Below are 19,796 nucleotides of genomic sequence, written 5' to 3' on the forward strand. Positions count from 1 at the left end.
ACCCCCCCCCCCCCGAAGGCGGAGTTTAGTATTAGTGAGCGCTGTGCAAAGCGTCGATTTGCAGCCTTCCATCCATCTCATCCACGCACAGCCGACCAGCATTCATACATCCATCCCAGGCAAGGTATACTTGAGCGAGCTTTAGCGGCAGGATGCTGGCGTGTACGGAGATGATCACCATGTGTCTGCAGTCAGCCAAGCGGCAACATCTCAGCAAGCAGCAGCAAAAGGAGTGCGATCACAACCATAACCACGCTGCACCCCTTTTTCACGATGTAAGTACATTGTGTTGCCTTCATGGCATTTACATATTGCATGCCTAATTGATACAGTCAAGGTCAGTTTTATAGAAAAATGTAGTCCAGTTTTTCCAAAGGGGGAGGGGGTCATAGGAGTAATGCTGCTCCTCATGAGTCGTGCAAATTCAATCAGCCTCCATCCAAATGTAACGATGCCCAGCAGTTCGCTTACATAAGAAAGGTGAGTGTTTTGGAGTGTCGGTAACAGCAAATGACACATTGTATCTCACTTGAACGTCATCATACAAATATTACAATGTTTCACGGTAATTCGGCCAGGAGGGTCATTGCTGTACCCCTACTCCTATTAGGAGCCAATATTAGCATTATTTTCTTCAATGGGCACCCCTGTGTTCTCTCTGCTGTAAATCACTTTTTTAATTAATAGCAATAACACATACTTTCAAATTTTCACCCTTGCTTGCACGCTGTTGTAAAAGCATCCACGCAGAGAAGCTCACTCTTTCTCGTTTACCATGAAAAATGTGCATGTAAATGCCTTTTTATTGACAATGGCAACATTGTACAGTATTATAAATCATCAATGGAGCTTGTATGGCTGCAGTGCTGCTGATTTATGGAGATGATGCCCTACAAAAAACACCACAAGACAGGCTATGCTGAGCATCATCCCAGTTTTAAAGCTACTCCAGATGGTTGTCTGTAAATGAAATGTCTTATTAACAAACTGAAAAAGCTAATTTTTTGTATTGCTAATACTTATTTTAAGCATGGGATAGATTCTAGAGAAAGATGGGTTTTCTTTCGTTGCACACTCTTGTTATTTCTCTGTGAATAATGCATGACTCCTAATATAAAAAATTCAGCCATATACTGGGGCTACAATGTAGTGCAGATCCCAATTAGAGTTGTCAATGCTGCACATTACTCATTATGGTCTGTTCTTAAAGTGGAGTCTACGTCAACACACAAGAAAACCTTTGTTTATCCACTCATAACCTCTTATTCTCCTGTCTTCCTTTGTTGCACTTTGATTTGTGTTTTCTTAAGCTACATTCTCATTACAGCTGGGGCTCTTGTAGATTTTTTTGTGTTTGTGTGTGTAGTCATGCCACTTAACTCACCCTTGTGTGTTGCTAATACATCTCTGAGAAGCGTATTGCACACTAATTTCTCCAGAGGCTGACTGGAAGCAGCAGTATCATTGTACCTTTCAGATGCTGCCGAGTCTTTTTTTTTCCTCCTCCCACTGCTGCAGGTTTATTGTCTTCAATAGGACTCTTTGGGTTCCTGTGTCCTCACAGCATCTAGGGTAGTAGAAGATCTTCATCAGCTCTGGAGGCGGACGACACCTCTGTCATTGAGTTGATGTTTATTCTCTTTGTCTCCGAAATGTTCCAGTGCAACTTTGGCTCTAGGCTCCCTCAGAGGCATCTTTTGATATCGTGCTTACATCAGCACTTTCAAGGTTTAGGGAGCAGTGACAATGATGGTGCAGCTTCCAGGTATCACACCATCACCAGCCTCTGAAAATTCCTATATCGCTTAAATGTTGTTCAAGGACCACGTCACTTGTTTCATGTACCTTAGTCATGTATCATATATACAGTAGTATCTCACAAAAGGGAGTACACCACTGACATCTTAGCAATCATTTTTATTACAGTATGCTGTATCTTCTCAAGGGACAATACTATAGTGTAGAAATCACACTTGAATAATAGATATACTTTAGAGTAGTCGGTGTGGAGCTCATAAAACATTTTAGCTTTACTGTCCTCTGAAAATGACTGGTAACACAAGTGAGTAGCAAGATAATTGTCTTGCCTACGACAGTCAAGTATGGTGGTGGCCGCTGCATGATCTAGGGCTGCATGAGCGCTCCTGGCACTGGGGAGCTGTGATTCATTGAGGGAAGCATGGATTGCTGTTTTCCAACACGATAAAGAGCCCAAACACACCTCCAAGATGACAAGTGCCTTGCTCGGGAAGCTGAACCTGAAGGTGATGGAGTGGCCAAGTATGTCTTCAGACACACAAATTGGACATGTTCACCATAAGGTGTATTCTCATATGTATTTTGAGTATACTGGCTTTGTGTTGAATTATTTTCAGTGAATAGTAAATATGTACTGCTTTCCAAGCTATACACTGACTACTCTACATTACATTCACTTTTCATTTCAATAGTAAAGTCCCTTGAGAAAACACAATGGTTGCTAAATTGTGAGGCGTGTACTCACTTTTGGGAGATATTCAGAAGCTGCACTTAAATGTACCTAAATTAATGGATGTCGAGCGTATTTGAGGCTTGCCCACGCACGTTAATTACGTTTCTGTTTATTGTTGACGCGAAATAGATGTGTAGTCCTTTTGGAGATTAAGTAGAACTTTCTTAATCCCAAAAGGAAATGGATGGTATTTTAAAAAGCGTCATTAGTTAGGCTTTATAAAATGTCCAACTGTCTTGGTGAAAAATATCTTAAAAAGCTTATCATCATTAGGTTTCAGCCAGGCAACATCAGAGTTGTGCTGCATTCATTTTGACTGAGTTTTGATGTAGTTCATGAAGTGCACACTGATCTGAATGAAATGTACTTGTTCTGCAGCCTATCCAAAGGATGCACATACAATATATCAGTTCCTGAGATGAAAATCACAGCATTCAGTGGACATCAACATTATTAATGCTTTTTGAGTCAGTGTCTGGCTGGCAGTATAATTTCTCCTCCAAAGCTAAGCTGATGGCACTGCTATGATCATGCGTCTGGTACTTCAGGTGCATCACTGTTTTCCATTGTGTGCATACACCTCAGGGTTTCCCCCGGTAAACTTTGCAACTACTGTCCTAAATACTAATGATTAGTATTTCACATTCACAGTTTCAGCGTTTACAGGTCATCAAAATAGTTGATATCATTCAGTAATTCACAGTTCAAATCAATATGGCAGTAAAGATAAATACACACAGTTCCTCTATAGTTGTGTACATAAACTGAGTAGTATGTCAGTGAAAATAGCTACATAACGTTCATTATACATACACTTACTACATCCAGTTAGCATTTGCTATAAAACATTACAGATACTGTATATGAGAAATTAAAAGGATTATGCAAAAGACAATGCAGCCGAAGTCAAGGCGACATATTAAAAAGCTTTCAGCAATGGGCACATTTTCCAATTCATCGTGAAATAGTAGTTTGACAAACTAAAATAGAAGACACATATTTCTATAGTGGAGTTCATGATGTGAAGCGCAGCCATGCAACAACTGACTATTTTTTCGACACAAGTAGCCGGTACAAGTGACCAGATAACTTTTGTTATAGATATAGGCATCTTAGCGCTCAGTTAGTTCATCTGTAATCGCAGTAATACAGATGGAAGTTGCGTTATCCGTGTGTGGCTGCTGACATCTGTTCTTCCCTTTTTTTTGCCGCCGCTGTAGCACAAAATCTGGGGGCTTAATGTCAGCTGACGGATGTCATATGACATCTACAAAGTGATGATGTAGGTGACACTCAACCAACACTACCTTCGTGATCTCCGTAATGGGCAGCCATGACATAGCATATATGTCCATTCATACAATGTATCACTTAACATTTTCACGTAAAAAAAAACCCCAACTCATTTCCAAGGTGTGGTGGCTTTTCATGTACCGTGACCCTGCGTCACGATCCATTACTTGTAGCGGAAACCTTGCACCTGAATCTTAAACATGATCTTCTCTTTCTGTTGCAGATATTCCGACGGGCGGACAAAAATGGTGAGTAACAGAAAAAAGCTCTATTACTGTGATTGCATTTCACAATTCATTAAATGTGAGTGCCGCAAGAGTGATTTGGCCCAACTGTCCTCCTTAAGGTGATGGTATGCACTAGGGATGTCCCGATCCACGTTTTGGCTTCCGATCCAATCCATTTTTTTTACAGATCTTTTTTTTGGTTTGTTTTTTCAATAATAATAAGGTTTTGTTACAAACATGAATTTGTGGGACTGAATATGGTTATGAAAATAGCTCTTCAAAGTATTGCTGAATTTACTTTTTTATGACACAGCTTGACCAACAATATTGTTTGGCTTTTGTAACAAACCTCTGTGAGTCAGGTCCCTAATACAATATAAGATCCAATAAAAGATTAAATTGGAAAAAATGGGCATGCAAAATACTTTTAAGGTGGGACTAATCATTTGACATGGTTATAGTTCAATTTGTGATTTAAAATATATGCATTTTTTTAACAAACTCTCTCAGGCCCTATGAAATCTGTTTTATTTTTTCCCAAATTTTGTTTTAACTGACGGTTGATACGCGCTTGTTGCAAGAATAAACGTGCCTCTCGTCATTTGTCACTCAGAACCTGCACGTCATCAGTGGGCATCATAAAATGGTCCTTACATTAAAGCACTCAAACACAACACGGTGAAAATATACTCCTCCAGCCTGAGTCACGCACACACACACACACACACACACGGCTGCACTAGCTAAACTAAGTGAACCCCGCTAACTTCCATTCATGCTCCATAAAAGAGGAGTTTTCAAGGTTTTTCGCTGCTCTTACGACATGTTTAGAAGTGTTTGTGCGGTCCCTGTTATAAGCAACCAGAGTGGCATTTCCTGTGCAAGCTCCCTACGCCATGACGCAGCAGTCCAGGCACAGAGAGAGGGAACTACCTCTGTAGCTACGGAGCCGAATACCCAACGTCCAACGTGAAACTTAAACACGGTGCACCGCTACATGTCTGCATGGTGGTGGTGTGTGTTCTTCTTCTTGCGGGTGGCGCGAGTCGGGTGGCAACAAGCTTTGAGGCGCATTAGTGAACCTATCATGTTGGAGTGTGGCTCAGAGTTACGAGCGTGATAGAGCAACCGGATCGGCCCCATCTCGTGGCGGAAGCTGATATTATCCGATCCTCACAAATACAGCAGATCGGCAGCCGATCCCGATCCTGAAGATCGGATCCGGACAACCCTATTATGCACTTAATGTCACGTAAAAATGACATCAGCACACTTTTTTGTTTTTTAGAAAAGCAACTCAACTCCCAAATTGTCAGTTTAACAAAAAACGCGCGCTTCATTTGCATATATCACACCTAAAGTTTTAAGTTAACTGCTTTTAACTTGTGGATGAAGATCCTCTTCAAAAATAGCTCCTTTAGGGAAACAGCAGCATTGGTTGGGACACAACAGCACTGACAAAAAGGCAAATGTTTTCCTTCCCAGTCATCTATTCATGCATTCATGCATCTCTGTGTAATGACATTCAAAATGCTAAATGGGCGTGTTTTGTGCATTTAGAGTATCTGTGAGTGTTCCTCAGGAGGATGTGTTACATAAGAGGGCCATTAACGTTGTTTGTAGGGAACTGTACACGTTGTAGGTGTGAGGAGATATTCAGATAGGAGAAGTGAGTCGCTTTGTGCATCATGTTCATCATGGAGGGCTTTTGACTTTTTTTTACACTCACAAAGCTAAACTGAGAATGCTACAAAAAAAAGCATATTAAAACTCAGACAAGATCTCGCTAGATTAAAACGTGATAAGATTTGTTGTTTGGAGAAAAGCTCTATCGCAAGAACAGGGGAGCCAGAAGCTTACCAAGGCTGTGAACTGTGGTGTATGGAAGTGGCAGTGTCCAAGGCATTACTGGAAGTGTGCATGAAGTGCTTTAGGTACACCTTGCAAGCCAACCTTCCTTAGGTATTCCCAGCGTCAGAGTCAATGAGTGACGTGTGGCTGTTTTTCCATCTGAGTTAAACAGCTGCTTGTTACTTGTTGACGTTCAAGCAGAAGTTGTAGTAATTCTACATTTGATCAATTTGACGTAAAGATTTGTCAAATCAACCCACATAGATATTTGGACTTGTCGGCACCCTTAATCAATTCAATTCCATTAGTTTTATTTATAAAGCACCAAATCACAACAGCAGTTATCTACACGTGAACACAAATGAAAACCGAGAACCAACTGAAACCCCACATGAGCAAGCACTTGATGACGGAGGCAAGGAAATACTCCCTCTGGGGAAGAAACCTTGGACAGAACCCAGGTTCTGTAGGGTGGCCGTCTGTCTCGATTGGTTGGGCTAAGGTATAAAAATAAATGGAAAAAATAGAGTAGAGGGATAGATGGTAGGTCAAGACAGAAGTCTTAGTCTTAGTCTTAGGAGCACAGAGAAGTGTTTCTGATACTGATACATATCTGCGTATCAGTTGTCAGTTCCAGCTATATGCTTTAGCAAAGAGTGGTTTGATTACAGACACTTTGAATGATTGTGGTACGTAGCCTGTCACTAGCATCTAGGGGTGTAACGATTCATTTTAATAACGATTTGATTCGTATCACGATTCATGGTTGCCGATACAATTCAAGAAGGATTTTGGTTAATTGAGAACTATACGATCCGAAACGATTCAGTAACTTTAAATCGATTCAGTAATTTTTTTTGCCAAAAATTCAACCATTATACCTGGATACGGGACAGTGCAGGTGAAGTTTAAATTAATATTATTATACTAATTATTATCGGTATAAATTATTAATAATGCTGACATACAATAAATTATCAGTGACGACAAAAAATTTAGCTAAAAATACAATACAAGATCGGGATGGACCAAGGTTGGTATAGCTTGCCACGATGAATTATTTACTTTAAATAGTGCAATCCAAACCTGCACTTTGCACCCTAAGGTGAGGAACAATATGCAAATTCCTCAGCAAATGAATGTGGTATGGTATCTTCAATTAGGTGCTGAAACTTTCTCACCTGGATTGGCTGATGGCAGCAGGGGCTTTTTGTGTTTTGATAATCCTCCTGATCAGAGCAGCCATTTGAAAGAACGGTGCAGCAACTTGCCAGTAATGCGGCCTCATGCGGATACCGTAGTGTGGTGGGTTTATGATAATAAGTTTTGATAATGATGAAACCAAACTGGGAGAGCAAACAGATACTTTGCATGTGGATTGATGGCAGATGGCGTGCAGCAGTGGAAGGAAACGTGGTAATGGAAAAGAAGAACGCATAAGAAACGCGAGTGTAAATGTGTGACAAAACAAATAAACGGTCAACAAAAATGATGGCTTCCCAGCCTTCCCTCTGTTCTCCGTCCTCCCGGCACAACCAAGTGCGTGCCATTTATTGCTTCCGCGTACGTAAGCGTATGTTTTGACGTATTGGATGATGACGTCACTAAGCGTCACTGCTACTAGACCGTAAACTACCATCCAGAAGCATGCAAAACGTCCTTCCTTTGCATATTGTCCCCATAAATGTCACTTAAAAGGAGTTTCAAATAAAGACAGATGAGTTAAATATGAAAACTGAATGAAGTCAATTAACTGACCAAAAGAAGAAAAGGCAAATCAACTGTATTTCACAGGTCCACAACAACTCCAAAGACCACCATATACCCGGAAGACGATGACGTCAGAGACGCAGACTGAATTTCTTTTTCGTCTTTATTGAGTCCTTATCATTAAAAGTGCTTAAAAAACACATACAATACATATAAAGCCTGCTGTGGTGAAATCCAATGCTTTAGTTCCTAGTATCGATTCAATCGATTGACTACCTTTTTAAACGACACACATCGATGTAGTTGGATCATAGGAGTATAAATCAATGCATCAATGTAGTGAATGAATTGTTACACCCCTATAAATTAATGAGCAGCTTGTTGCTACAGGTCATTCTCAAATTTGCAGGTCGCATCTCGATTGCATCATCAACATGCGTTTTTGTGATAGGAATAAAATAGAATACAAACCTTTATCCTAGGCCGAATTGATATTGTTTCTATTGCATAGCATTTCTATTGCGCATTACTAGCCACAAGCCTAGTAATGCACATCATGCTCACTATTCATTCGAAACCAGAAGTATAAGTAGCCCCACACAGCAAAAAAAGGACAGGGAGGGTGAGCAGAAACAGGAAGTCAGATAGACACATAAAAAAATGAAAGGACTGGGAAATGTAGGACCGGGATTCAGTTTCAGTTTATTGTAGGGCTGTCAAATGATCAAAATCAAATTAATCACAGTTTTAAAATTAATTAATCATGATTAACCACCATTTACCACTATGTTTGACATGTGCCAATTTTTGCTGTATTTTAGGAACAGTAAGATAAATGACAGGACACAATTATACAGGTATATATTTGTATGTACTGTATTAACAGCTCCAAAAGAACTGAAAATTTAAATCAAGACACAATGTAACTTAAGTTGAATTCACATGTTTTTAGTGTAGATGTATTTTCTGGGGTTTCTGAGCACATAGTAAATTCCGGTGTTTAAGCCGCTACTTTTTTCTTAAACTTTTAACCTTGTTGCTAATACAGCGGTGCGGCTAATTTCTGACAAAATTCTAATCTTGTTACATCTCCTTTACTTCAGAATTACTACAATTGTTTAAATACTGTGCCACTCGTGAGTCAGTGAGGAAGCAGTAGCTCTGTCTTTAGCAGGAGCCAATCACAAGCTATCAGTGCACTCACAACAAGGTTGTCAACCCACTGGAAATTGCAGGAGGTCATTATATATACCAGTATAACAACATAACAGTCTGACGCACGGTGTCGTCTTACCAAGAACACTAGACTCATCACATAGCAAATTAACACTCAAAAGGTATACCTGACTAATATACAAACATATCTCAATACGAGTTTGAAATGAAAAAACACCTCTTTTGAGGTTTCCCCATAATGCATTGCGTCTGAGCAACACATTCAAATAAATGGTGTTGGAATTGCACTGCTGTTGATGTTTTCAGGTCAGAATAAAGTTAGTAAAGAGCGGCAGACTCTACATTACTCTAAGGATGCTGTTGTGTCTCTGTCTGCCGTCATGACAGAGAGATGTGACTTGACGTGTTTATTATGCTAAAAATTTTGGTTATGGTTATGGTTTAATTCCTTTTGAACATGCATCCAGTTACGCTGGAGTACATCACATGGTCCAATTCACAGTTCCACGCGTTGTTATGTCTATATTTATTATGGATTGTCCTAACTGATCTTTTTTGTAGCACAGTTAGTGAGTGAAGTGTACTTTTATAGTTATTACCCCATATCTCCACACAATAAGTTAAATATGGTAATACCAGAGAGCAATAGAGAGTATGGAGTGATTTTTGGTCCAGAACAAATTTTGCTTTTGGTCCGTATTGAGGTGTTTCTTGCCACTTTATGTTGTATATTTTTAATGTGATATTTCCAGTTCATCTTATCATCTATTATGACCCCAGAAATGTATTTCCGTTCACTCTGTCAATGTCCACGCCATAAAATTTTAACGTAATTAATGAAATAAATGAGTTGCCGCCGTAACACGCTATTTTTGACAACCTAGTTTATTGACACGTCAGTGTTACGTTTGCCATATTGTGCTGAGCAGCAAGGATAGAGACGTTCGCGTGCCTTTCCTATGCGGCATAAGTTCAAGCCTTAAGCCTGTTTGCGGTTCGTCTCTGCTCCCTCTTTTTCTCTTCTCGGAATCAAGGGGAAGTTAAACACGAGAACTCGGTGGCTTGTTATGCTAGCTATCTTGACTTCACAGCTTGTGTGCACACAGTGTGTACAATGCCGAGAGGAAGGTGCATCTTCCTTTCATTTGGCACTGAGTGTGCTGCTGGCATGTCGTCTGCCTGGAGCTGTTCACATTTATCATATAATGAGGACCTCCTATCAACACACTACACTTTCTGTACTTTTTCTACTCCAATACTGGGACTGTTATTTGAAAAGATAATAATATAAAGCTCAAACCACAAGCTATTCTTCAACCTTCCATATGAGAATATTATTTTTAGTAATAAACTATGTTGCTGCTGACAGATGCGCTAAAATTGTATTGTAAATCTTCAGTGCAAACACAAGGAGGACTTCACTTTGTCTCCTTAAATGAAGTTATGTATTTCATACCGAGAAAAGACCCCTCAGTCCTTGGGTTTGGGAGACTGTTGGTTGGTTGCAACTAGGGTCTCACAAGATCTCGTGTCACAGGCTCACGAGATTAAAACATGACAATATTTCTTGTTTAAGAGAAACGCTGTCTTGCCGGCACTTGGCAGACCAAAGTCTGTCAGACTGTGAGCTATGGCATCACTACTAGATAAATAGGTACAGTAGATCGATACTTTAATAAACCCCTTGGGGAAATTCAGGTTTTGTTGTTGTTGTTTTTAGATAGATTTATTAATTTAAACACTGAGATACAGAGACAGAGGCGTGCTGCCACTCAGGTTGCGTAACCATCCCTATGAATGATATGCATGTATTATGGAAGTGGCAGAGCGCGAGGCAGGATTGGAACCATGCATTAAGTGCTTTACGCACATGGTAAACCTTGCAACCCAACCTGCACTCTGTGTTGCCAGTGTCACTCGACATGTGGTGGCTTTTTCTCATTGGAGTTTAAAGGAAAACTTTCTTTGGAATTTTGCCCATCATCCACAATCCTTATGTGAGACATGAACACATGTCGTTCTCTTTTCTGTGACAGGTAAAAAAGTGACAGCACGAACTCTTTTACTGCATGTAATGGGATCCACCTATGCCACCGAAAAGACCGCTATTAAAACAACTCCAAAACCTCCAACAACGTTTTTATGGTTTTCTATACTTGCTGTGTGTGACCATGTAGTAACAGGTACATTCATGATGACCTGTATCTGTGTAGGCTCTCAGTCGTACAGGAGTTGTCCATCGAGGAAAAGGCTTCTTGAGACGTCATCTGTACTTCTGTGTAGAAGGTGTCGGACGTTTCGCTCCTCATCCGAAGAGCTTCGTCAGCAAACTAATAAGTGCTGGTAGCTTAGGCCTTAAATACAGTAAGAGTGGGCGGAATTGGTGTGCCAACACCCTCCTCCTATTGGTTCGTTACACTAAGCCTGGGCGGAGCAGTGGTATAATCCTATCCTGTTATTCACACCTACGATAAAAGGGAAGTGTCGCTCCCTGAATTGGGTATGAACGACTCTGATACTGGCTTGTTAGCATCTATTGTTCTGGCTCGGCCCTGCCTTCACCTCATTTGCAAGACTAAGAGCTGTGGGTTTTGGTCTCAGTAACCTGCTGAACACAGGGTCCAAATTAAACCTCAAACCACCATTCCGATTCAATGATGGGTTCTGTTGTTTGACAAAAATAGCTTCCTTTACTCCTCTTTCAAACCATCTGTCAGTCAATCAATCAATCAATCAAAACTTTATAAAGGACACACGATTTAAAGGTATAATAATAAAATATACTATTATTAGTAATAGTAAAATATACTATTATTATTATGAATAATACTACTATTATATAATAATGTAAAATAATAATATTATGATACATTAAAAATGACTTAAAATGCAACATTCATATGTCATACAAAATATAAATATGATTAATATGAAAACCAAATAGGTTTTCATAGGTGTCCCAAAAGCCATTGAAAAAAGCTGCCAATGCCAGCGATGCACAGTTGGCTTACTTCCTGTGTGATTCAGGAAATAACTCCAACAACAACACAGTAAGGATTACATATAAAGCAGGTGTTTGTAAATAAATTAATTTCATTATTGAATCATTAGGATATCCTTACTCTGCTATCTATTAGCAGCATAGTCTCCTGAATCGTGCGTGCTGTATATTCATGAATTATTGCTGCTGTGAACTCCCTCAAGGATATGTGTTCCTGTTGAGATACAAGCTCAGGACTGCAGCTATATACAGTGCTGTGTGAATGTAACGTGAGATAGAGAGGAGAGTGTCTGCCATGAGGTACTGATGTATTATCTGCCTGAAGAACAGTTCTTTAAATAGCCACAGTGCTGTGTATCAATTGCTTGAAAATATGCATATTCTGGTATTAAATCCCCAACAAGATGACACTGTTCACTGCATTGCCACCAGTGTTTGCGCCCCATCACCACGACATGAACACAGCAATTAAGGTAACGTTATTAGACATGTTTGACCAAGTTAATGGATTGGTTGTTTGCCGTGTGGTGCCTCCAAAGCACATGCTGGACAGATTATAGTCCAGTTTGTGTGGTCTGCCACCACACTTCTGTGCTATGAAAAGTACTTACATAATGTGCCATCTGAGCTGCACAGTAAAGTTGAATTTTGTGTGAATCTGATGGTGGCGAAAGTCAGCAGAATGAGTCAGATGGAGTCTACACCTACATCTTGTGGCATGAAGTATGGAGAAGATACTCAAAATGTTGCAGTAGTGTTTATTTTTTTACACTGTGTGCATCTTGCGTGCAGTTCCGCTCATTGATCAACAATTTAAGGCAAGAATATGTAATACCATCCATTTTCTATGCCGCTTATCCTCATTAGGGTTGCGGGGGTATGCTGGAGCCTATCCCAGCTGACTTTGGGCGAGAGGCGGTGTACGGGGTAACTGCACTTCAATTTCACTCCACTTTTTAATTTATGTTTTTTAATTAGTGTTTGATTAATGTTTTCCTCGCTATGTGCCTTTTCTACAAATGGCTTTGTTCAGTCATGTGATTGGTTAACATAGCCTAGTGAATAGTTGATATAATGCCTTTACTCATCAGATTGAGTTCTGCTGCCTGGTAAGCATCCTGAGTGGGGTCTGCTCGCAGAGCAAAGCTGGCAAGATGACAGCAAGATCTTATTAGTGTGCCAGCTGGTGAAATGTGCTGTGCTTCTTCTTTACAAGCTCTCACACCCTCTAGATGCTGCTTAGCTTCGTGATACAGTATGTATTCTCTCTGTGTTCATTCGCTTTAGTCTTGCGAAGCCATTTCATTGAACTGTGTTTTCATGAATGTGCTGCACAGTCAGTGATACAACCTGGCTGCATTGTTGTGATGCCCTTGTGGTCTTTCAGATGACGGGAAGCTGTCTTTGGAGGAGTTCCAATCATACTTCAGCGACGGCGTCCTCGCAGATGAGCAGATGCAGGAGCTTTATTATTCAATCGACAGGCAGAACACAAAGTAAGATCCTCTTGCTTTCAGTTCCTGTTGTTTTTCTGCCATCTGTAGCCCCTCCTGCTGCCCTGGCACTCACAGAAATATATTACAGTGCTACCCTGGTTAGCACGTTTTTCTATTAGCCAAAATTTTGCCTTGGCTTGGGTTGGCTTGATTAGCGTTCCAAAATAGCGTCTGGTTTATTTACACCGGCAACTTGGATCACGCGCACAAGATAAAATGTTAAAGTGATCGCGCAATGCATTGTGGACCGCAGGCGCCATTTTAGGACAACAACGTTTGTATCAGAGCGATACACAATGTAACAAACACATGGGAAAATTTGCTTTGGTTCGAATCACGCATCAGCAAAGTGCACATAAAATAGGAACAACATGGCTTGAAAAACAACAACTTGCCAAAACTCTCAGTTATCAATGTACGGTAGTACAGTATATTGGATTAAAATTCACAGTTGGAATATAAAATGAAGTTGGTTTACAGCCTTACATGCTTTAAATACAGTAATGGTTTCATTGACTTTGAACATGCATACAAGTTTAATTGGAATACATCAGATAATACAATTTACAATTCCACATGTAGAAAATATTTACACAATCATGATGGAAAAATAAAGTCAAAATACATAAATTGTGTGTGACAATTTATTTTTTCTGTGGTTACATTTGATAAGACGCTGCCTAATTAATACAGCAGCCCCGTGCTGTGGCTCAAGACGTGGCTGGGGGCGCATGTCGTTATCTGGGGGTGCTACGTGCGCAATAGGCACACCACGTTTCATTGCGATGTTATTCTGATGATCCTGCACACCTGCAAAAACAGAGAGTGAAGCCTGAAGCAGGACATCAAATATTCGTCGCTTTCAGCAAATAAATCTAATGGTCCCTTTACATTCTCTCTCTGCGCAGCGCACGTCCAGCCAGCTACTTTTTTTTGTTGATGAATTGGGATTTGAATATATATTTATCCATGGAGTATATTCTAGTTGTTTTGATGATAAATAATTGTTGGGATATTTTATTTGCACTACATTTTTTGGGATGAGGTTGCAAAATCCATCATGAGGGCGATTGCACATTGAAAGTGCAAGCTTTGCTTGTGCGTAAGAGTCCTCCTGAGCGTTCGTAGAATTTGTTCTAAGAACTGTGAGTTAAGAACACGTTTCGTGAATGCCAAAAATCTTCATAAGAAGGCTTTAAGAACACATTTGTGCGTAAGAACGTTTCGTGAATGAGGCCCATTGGGCAACCTGGATTTTGCAACCTGATCCCAAAAAATGTAGTGCAAATAAAATATCCCAACAATTATTTATCATCAAAACAACTAAAATATACTCCATGCGACGAATATTTAATGTCCCGCTTCAGGCTTCAGGCTTCCCTCTCTGTTCTTGCAGGTGTGCAGGATCATCAGAATAACATCGCAATGAAACGTGGTGTGCCTATTGCACACGTAGCACCCCCAGATAACGACATGCGCCCCCAGCCACGTCTTGAGCCAGAGCACGGGGCTGCTGTATTAATTAGGCAGCGTCTAATCAAATGTAACCACAAAAAAAATAAATTGTCACACACAATTTATGTATTTAGACTTTATTTTTCCATCATGATTGTGTAAACATTTTCTAGAGTTTCCGAAATGGTTTGGTTTCTGATTGATGGCCCACCTCCCGTTTCCTCCAGATCCCTCCGGTGCAGTCCAATCTTTTTTTTTTGAGTCTATTTTAAGTCAAAACACTTCTTTTTAACCTCTGCGGTGGTGCGTTTCTCCGTGGAAACGGTATTTATGTTTCCTGCAATGGTGCTCCATGCCGACTCTTTTGGATGGCCTGATGACCGGTGGATACACGTGAAAATAAGGTGGTCTTGTGTTCGGTCACTCCTTGTAAAAGCACCTCTATTTCAGTAGAATTGAAGTTTGTCTTTCGTTTGTTGTCCAGCTGCTCCTCAGTCTTGCCCTTGCGTGTTGCCATCTCCGCCTCCAGCTGCCTGTTGCGCACGGCACATTTTTTACCTTATATAGGAAATAATAGGCGGTGGCCTATGCAAATTAGGCCTTACATGCGCGGGCATCGCAGTTGGCATTCATCAACCTAAGAACACCGGTGCGAACGATTATCCCTACTTAAGAACGTGTCGTGAATGCGGCGCAGTTTCCAACCCGCGCCTTCTTAAATACACTTCTTAAGAAGACTTTTAAGAAGATGTTCGTGAATGAGGCCCAATGTTTGTAAATCAATATAAATAAATGATATTACATTCATAATGAATAATAGTGAATATATACACTTCCCTCCAAAGGTTTGGGAACACCTGCAGGTGTTTTGGAGGGGAAGCATAGTTCAATGATGACTGAGTATAGACAATGTAATACTTCAATTAGTCCCAATAAATGAAATACTGCATAAGTAGTAAGGTTAGACTGGTTAGACAGAGCATTGTATGCACACTGTGGTTCAGGACTCTTCTTCCGTGCACTTTGTAAACATCAACTGCTTGTCTCACATCTCCACACAATAACTTAGATATGTTAACACCAGAGAACCAAAGCGTCTGGAGTGATTTTTGGTCCAGAACAAATTATGCTTTGCTCAGTGTTTAAGTATTTATTTCCACTTTATGTCATATATTTTTAATTTGGGATTTCCAGCTAATTTTGTATTGTATTATAACACCTACAAATTAATTTTTGTTCAAATGATATGCCATGTTGGTTGCTGTTTTGTAATATGTGAGAAGCTACTGACACAAGTTTCCTGGGGGAATCTGCAATCTTTTCAAAATACTTCCACACGTTGATGATTTTTTTTTTTTTAGTAGCCATGAGTCAATACGTCTGTCAATGTTTACGGTCATCATAGCGCTCACCACAGCTCCTTTGGATTGGTGGATTGGATTGGATTGGATGTTCTTCTGTTTAAAGTTAAACACACACGTCATTTTAAATTCTTTATTAACACAAATTAGGCTGATTTAATATGAAAATAGGCTATGTATAACCAAAACAAAGACATTCTATGTAAAAATGTACAGTATGTCCAGCCGCAGCCGTGGGCACCCCGATGTAGTCAGAATGGTACAATCTTTATCAAATTATATTTTCAAACAATTGAACGGCGAGGTTGATAGTCGAATCAGACTCCTTCGTATCGAATCGTCGAATAGTCGATTATACTAAAACACCCCTGCTACAGGTATTACTTTTGTGATTGCAGCTCTAGTATTGGTCCACATTAGCATGTGCAAATGTATATAATAAAAATGTCACTAAAAATGTATGCACATAAAGAGAACATGTTTGAAACTGATTTATGACACTAGTGCACTTTAGGATTGAAAGAACCTTAAAGAATCTTGTTTTTTTTTTTCTCATAGCAACATGGATATCGACAAACTCTCAGGTACCTTTATGAAAGTCAAATATTTTTATTTTAATGTACTATGATTCAAAAACCTAATTTAATTATGTTTATTGCAAAATCCTTCCATTTCAGAGTACTTCAGTCCACATGTGGGGGAATATATCAGTGTCCTGTCTGCTCTCGAAAAGCTGAACGTGGCTATTTTAAAGGCCATGGATAAAACTAAAGAGGTGAGTGGCTTTCTGCTTTGCACGTGTTACAGTGTTGCACACTACGCTACCGGTCAAACGTTTTACAACACCCCAATTTTTCCACTTATTGATTGAAATTGAAGTCGTTCAAGTCCATTGAATAGCTTGAAATGGTACAAAAGTAAGTGATGAAGTCCCAGAGGTAAAAAAAAAAAAAAAAAAAAAAGGTAAGGTTACCCAAAACTGAAAAATAATGTATATTTCCGAATTATACAAAAATGCCTGCTTCAGGGACCACAAAATGAGTCAACAATTTAAAGCTGCTCTGCAGAAATGGAGTTTGATCAAGCCTTGGCAGTTAGTGCAACTAATTCTTACAGGTGTTCCAAGTTCTGGAGTACTTTAACTCCTCTGTCTGCACAAAAGCAGTGTTTGGAACACACTGGGGTACTATACCGTCATGAACATCAGTTGAACAGCATTGTACTGGAGAAAGTAATTTGTTGCTACAAAAGCAAGAAAAAAAGGGAATTAACAATGGTTGGTTATGGTAATGGTTTAATTTTATTTGAACATGCATGCAAGTTACAATGGAATACATCACATAATTCAATTCATAGTTCCACATGTCCAAAAGGAGTAGGAAGAAGCAAAGCTTATTTAATCCTACCCCCATCCATTCCACATCTTGTGCAGTACATATTATTCACTTCCTGTATTCCATATGTGATTTTTTTAATACATAGAATAATGATAAGGTAATGTAACAATATGATGTCATTATTAAGATTTTTTTTTTACAATTAATTTAATAATCAGTATAATCATAAATGAATAATAACTAATAATAAATAGAGACAAGCATAACAAAACAAGTTCAAGACTCCTCTGCTTTGCATTTTGCAAACATCAACTGCTTGTATTGTTTTTTTAATTCGCGCATCTTGGTGCATTATTTGAGTTCCTTGCTAAGTCAGGTCCATAATTCCACATACTGAAATGTTGTGGGTTTTTAGCGTTGTTCTCGCATTTAAAGGTTTCAAGTTTAGTTTTTCCCTGAGGTCATATTTCTCCTCTCTTGTAGAGAGGTATTGTATGACATTTTTGGGTAGCAGGTTATTGTTAACTTTATGCATTATTTTAGCGGTTTGAAAATGTATTAAATCAGGAAATTTTTATATTTGTGATTTTAAAAATAAGGGATTTGAATGTTGTCTATACGCAGCCTTATGAATGATCCTAACTGATCTTTTTTGCAGTACATTTAGCGAGTGAAGATTGCTTTTATAGTTATTTCCCCATATCTCCACACAATAAGTTAGATATGGTAATACCAGAGAACAGTAAAGAGTGTGGAGTGATTTTTGATCAAGAACATATTTTGCTTTATTCAATAATGAAGTATTTCTCGCCAGTCCAGGACCACAAGGCTGGCAAACAGCTTTTACCCACAGGCCATCAGGCTTCTCAACGAAGCACTCGCACACGCCGCACGCAACACACGCACACACTCATAGCACTTTATTTATTTATTTATTTATTTATTTATTTATTTATTTATTTATTTATTTATTTATTTGTATTATTTGCTTGTATTAATGTCTCTTCTGTTGTTGTTGCTTAATTTATTGGTATATATGTTTATGTGTTTATGTTTCTTATGTTCTTATTCTTTCTTGTGTTTTCTTTCTTTTCTTGGGAGAATGAACAGAATAAGATTTTCATTGCATGGTATAACTGCTGTTTTACCATGCACATGACAATAAAACTCTTGAATCTTGAATCTTGAATCTATATTTTTGATGTGAGATTTCCAGCTCATTTTTTCATCTATTATGATCCCCAGAAATGTATTTTCGTTCACCCTTTCAATGTCCACACCGTCTATTTGTATTTGGTCGTACGTGTTCTTTCTGCTATTACTAAATTGCATTATTTTAGTTTTACTTAAGTTCGAGGGTAATCTATTATTATCAAACCATCTTTTTAATATGACCATCTGTGACTTTTTTAATTAGCTCTTGTGTGCTTCCCCCAAACAAAAGGCAGTAGTATCATCCGCAAATAATACCAACTTTAAGTCTTTCGTCACTTTACAAATGTCATTGATATACAAATTGAAGAGTTTTGGTCCCAATATTGACCCTTGCGGTACTCCACACGTTATACAGTATTTAAACTTGCAGATGTGTATTCTCCTAGCTTTACAAATTGCTTCCTGTTTGCTAGGTAGCTTTTCAAAACTAATCCTCCGATTCCGTACTTTTCTAATTTTGTTGTTATTAGGATGTTGTGATTAATTGTGTTGAAGGCTTTTTTAAGATCCATAAATACTGCATGTTAGCTCTGTATACATTCATACCTATGGACAATTTAGAATTGCCAATTAACCTAACATGCACGTTTTCGGAATGTGGGAGGAAACCGGAGTACCCAGAGAAAACCCACGCACGCACGGGGAGAACATGCAAACTCCACACAGAAATGCCCAACGGAGATTCGATCCCAGGTCTTCCCGATCTTCTGTTTGGCCAACATTCTTAAACACTAGACCACCTTTTTATTGTTTCCATTTAAATTCCATTACAATCAGTTGATGTTTTTGCTTTACAATTATTGACAATGTTAGTGATTTCCTTTTTTGTTACATCAGTGAGAAACATGGAATTAGGATTCCTGTCTATGGTTTCATTCCTTTCCTCCATTGTCCAGAATTTTGGAATTTCTTCTTTCAGTTTTGGTCCAATATTTACAAAATAATTGTTAAACAATTCAACTACCTCATTCATATCCTCCTTATTAGTGTTTCCAACCATAAAACAATGAGGGTAGTCTGCTTTCTTCGTGCTGTTCATTATAATACTATTTAAAATGCCCCAAGTTGCTCTAATGTTATTTTTTATTCTTATCAAGTAATTGACTACTGTATAATGTTCCTTCTTACACACTCTCAAGATTGTTGTCAACTTATTTTTATATGTCATATATTTTTTTCTGCT

The 19,796-nt window shown here is 39.0% G+C and overlaps 1 protein-coding gene across 2 annotated transcripts in view; it reads left to right on the forward strand.

The window, feature by feature from the left end:
- The first annotated feature begins 16 nt into the window (after nt 1-16).
- Nucleotides 17-19,796, forward strand: part of LOC129192077 (N-terminal EF-hand calcium-binding protein 1-like) — a 36,892-nt gene continuing 17,112 nt past the window's right edge. Inside the window, exons 1-5 of one of the 2 annotated variants that reach the window (XM_054795583.1) lie at nt 17-275; nt 4,008-4,032; nt 13,137-13,245; nt 16,620-16,645; nt 16,739-16,836. In XM_054795583.1, coding sequence (XP_054651558.1) covers nt 153-275; nt 4,008-4,032; nt 13,137-13,245; nt 16,620-16,645; nt 16,739-16,836 — 381 coding nt within the window. In that variant the 5' untranslated portion in view covers nt 17-152. Of the gene's footprint in view, nt 276-318; nt 1,766-4,007; nt 4,033-13,136; nt 13,246-16,619; nt 16,646-16,738; nt 16,837-19,796 lie in introns of those variants that run through there. The other variant, XM_054795594.1, reaches the window with a different exon arrangement.

The sequence above is a fragment of the Dunckerocampus dactyliophorus genome, chromosome 1 (assembly GCF_027744805.1).
Source record: "Dunckerocampus dactyliophorus isolate RoL2022-P2 chromosome 1, RoL_Ddac_1.1, whole genome shotgun sequence".
NCBI classification, from domain to species: domain Eukaryota; kingdom Metazoa; phylum Chordata; class Actinopteri; order Syngnathiformes; family Syngnathidae; genus Dunckerocampus; species Dunckerocampus dactyliophorus.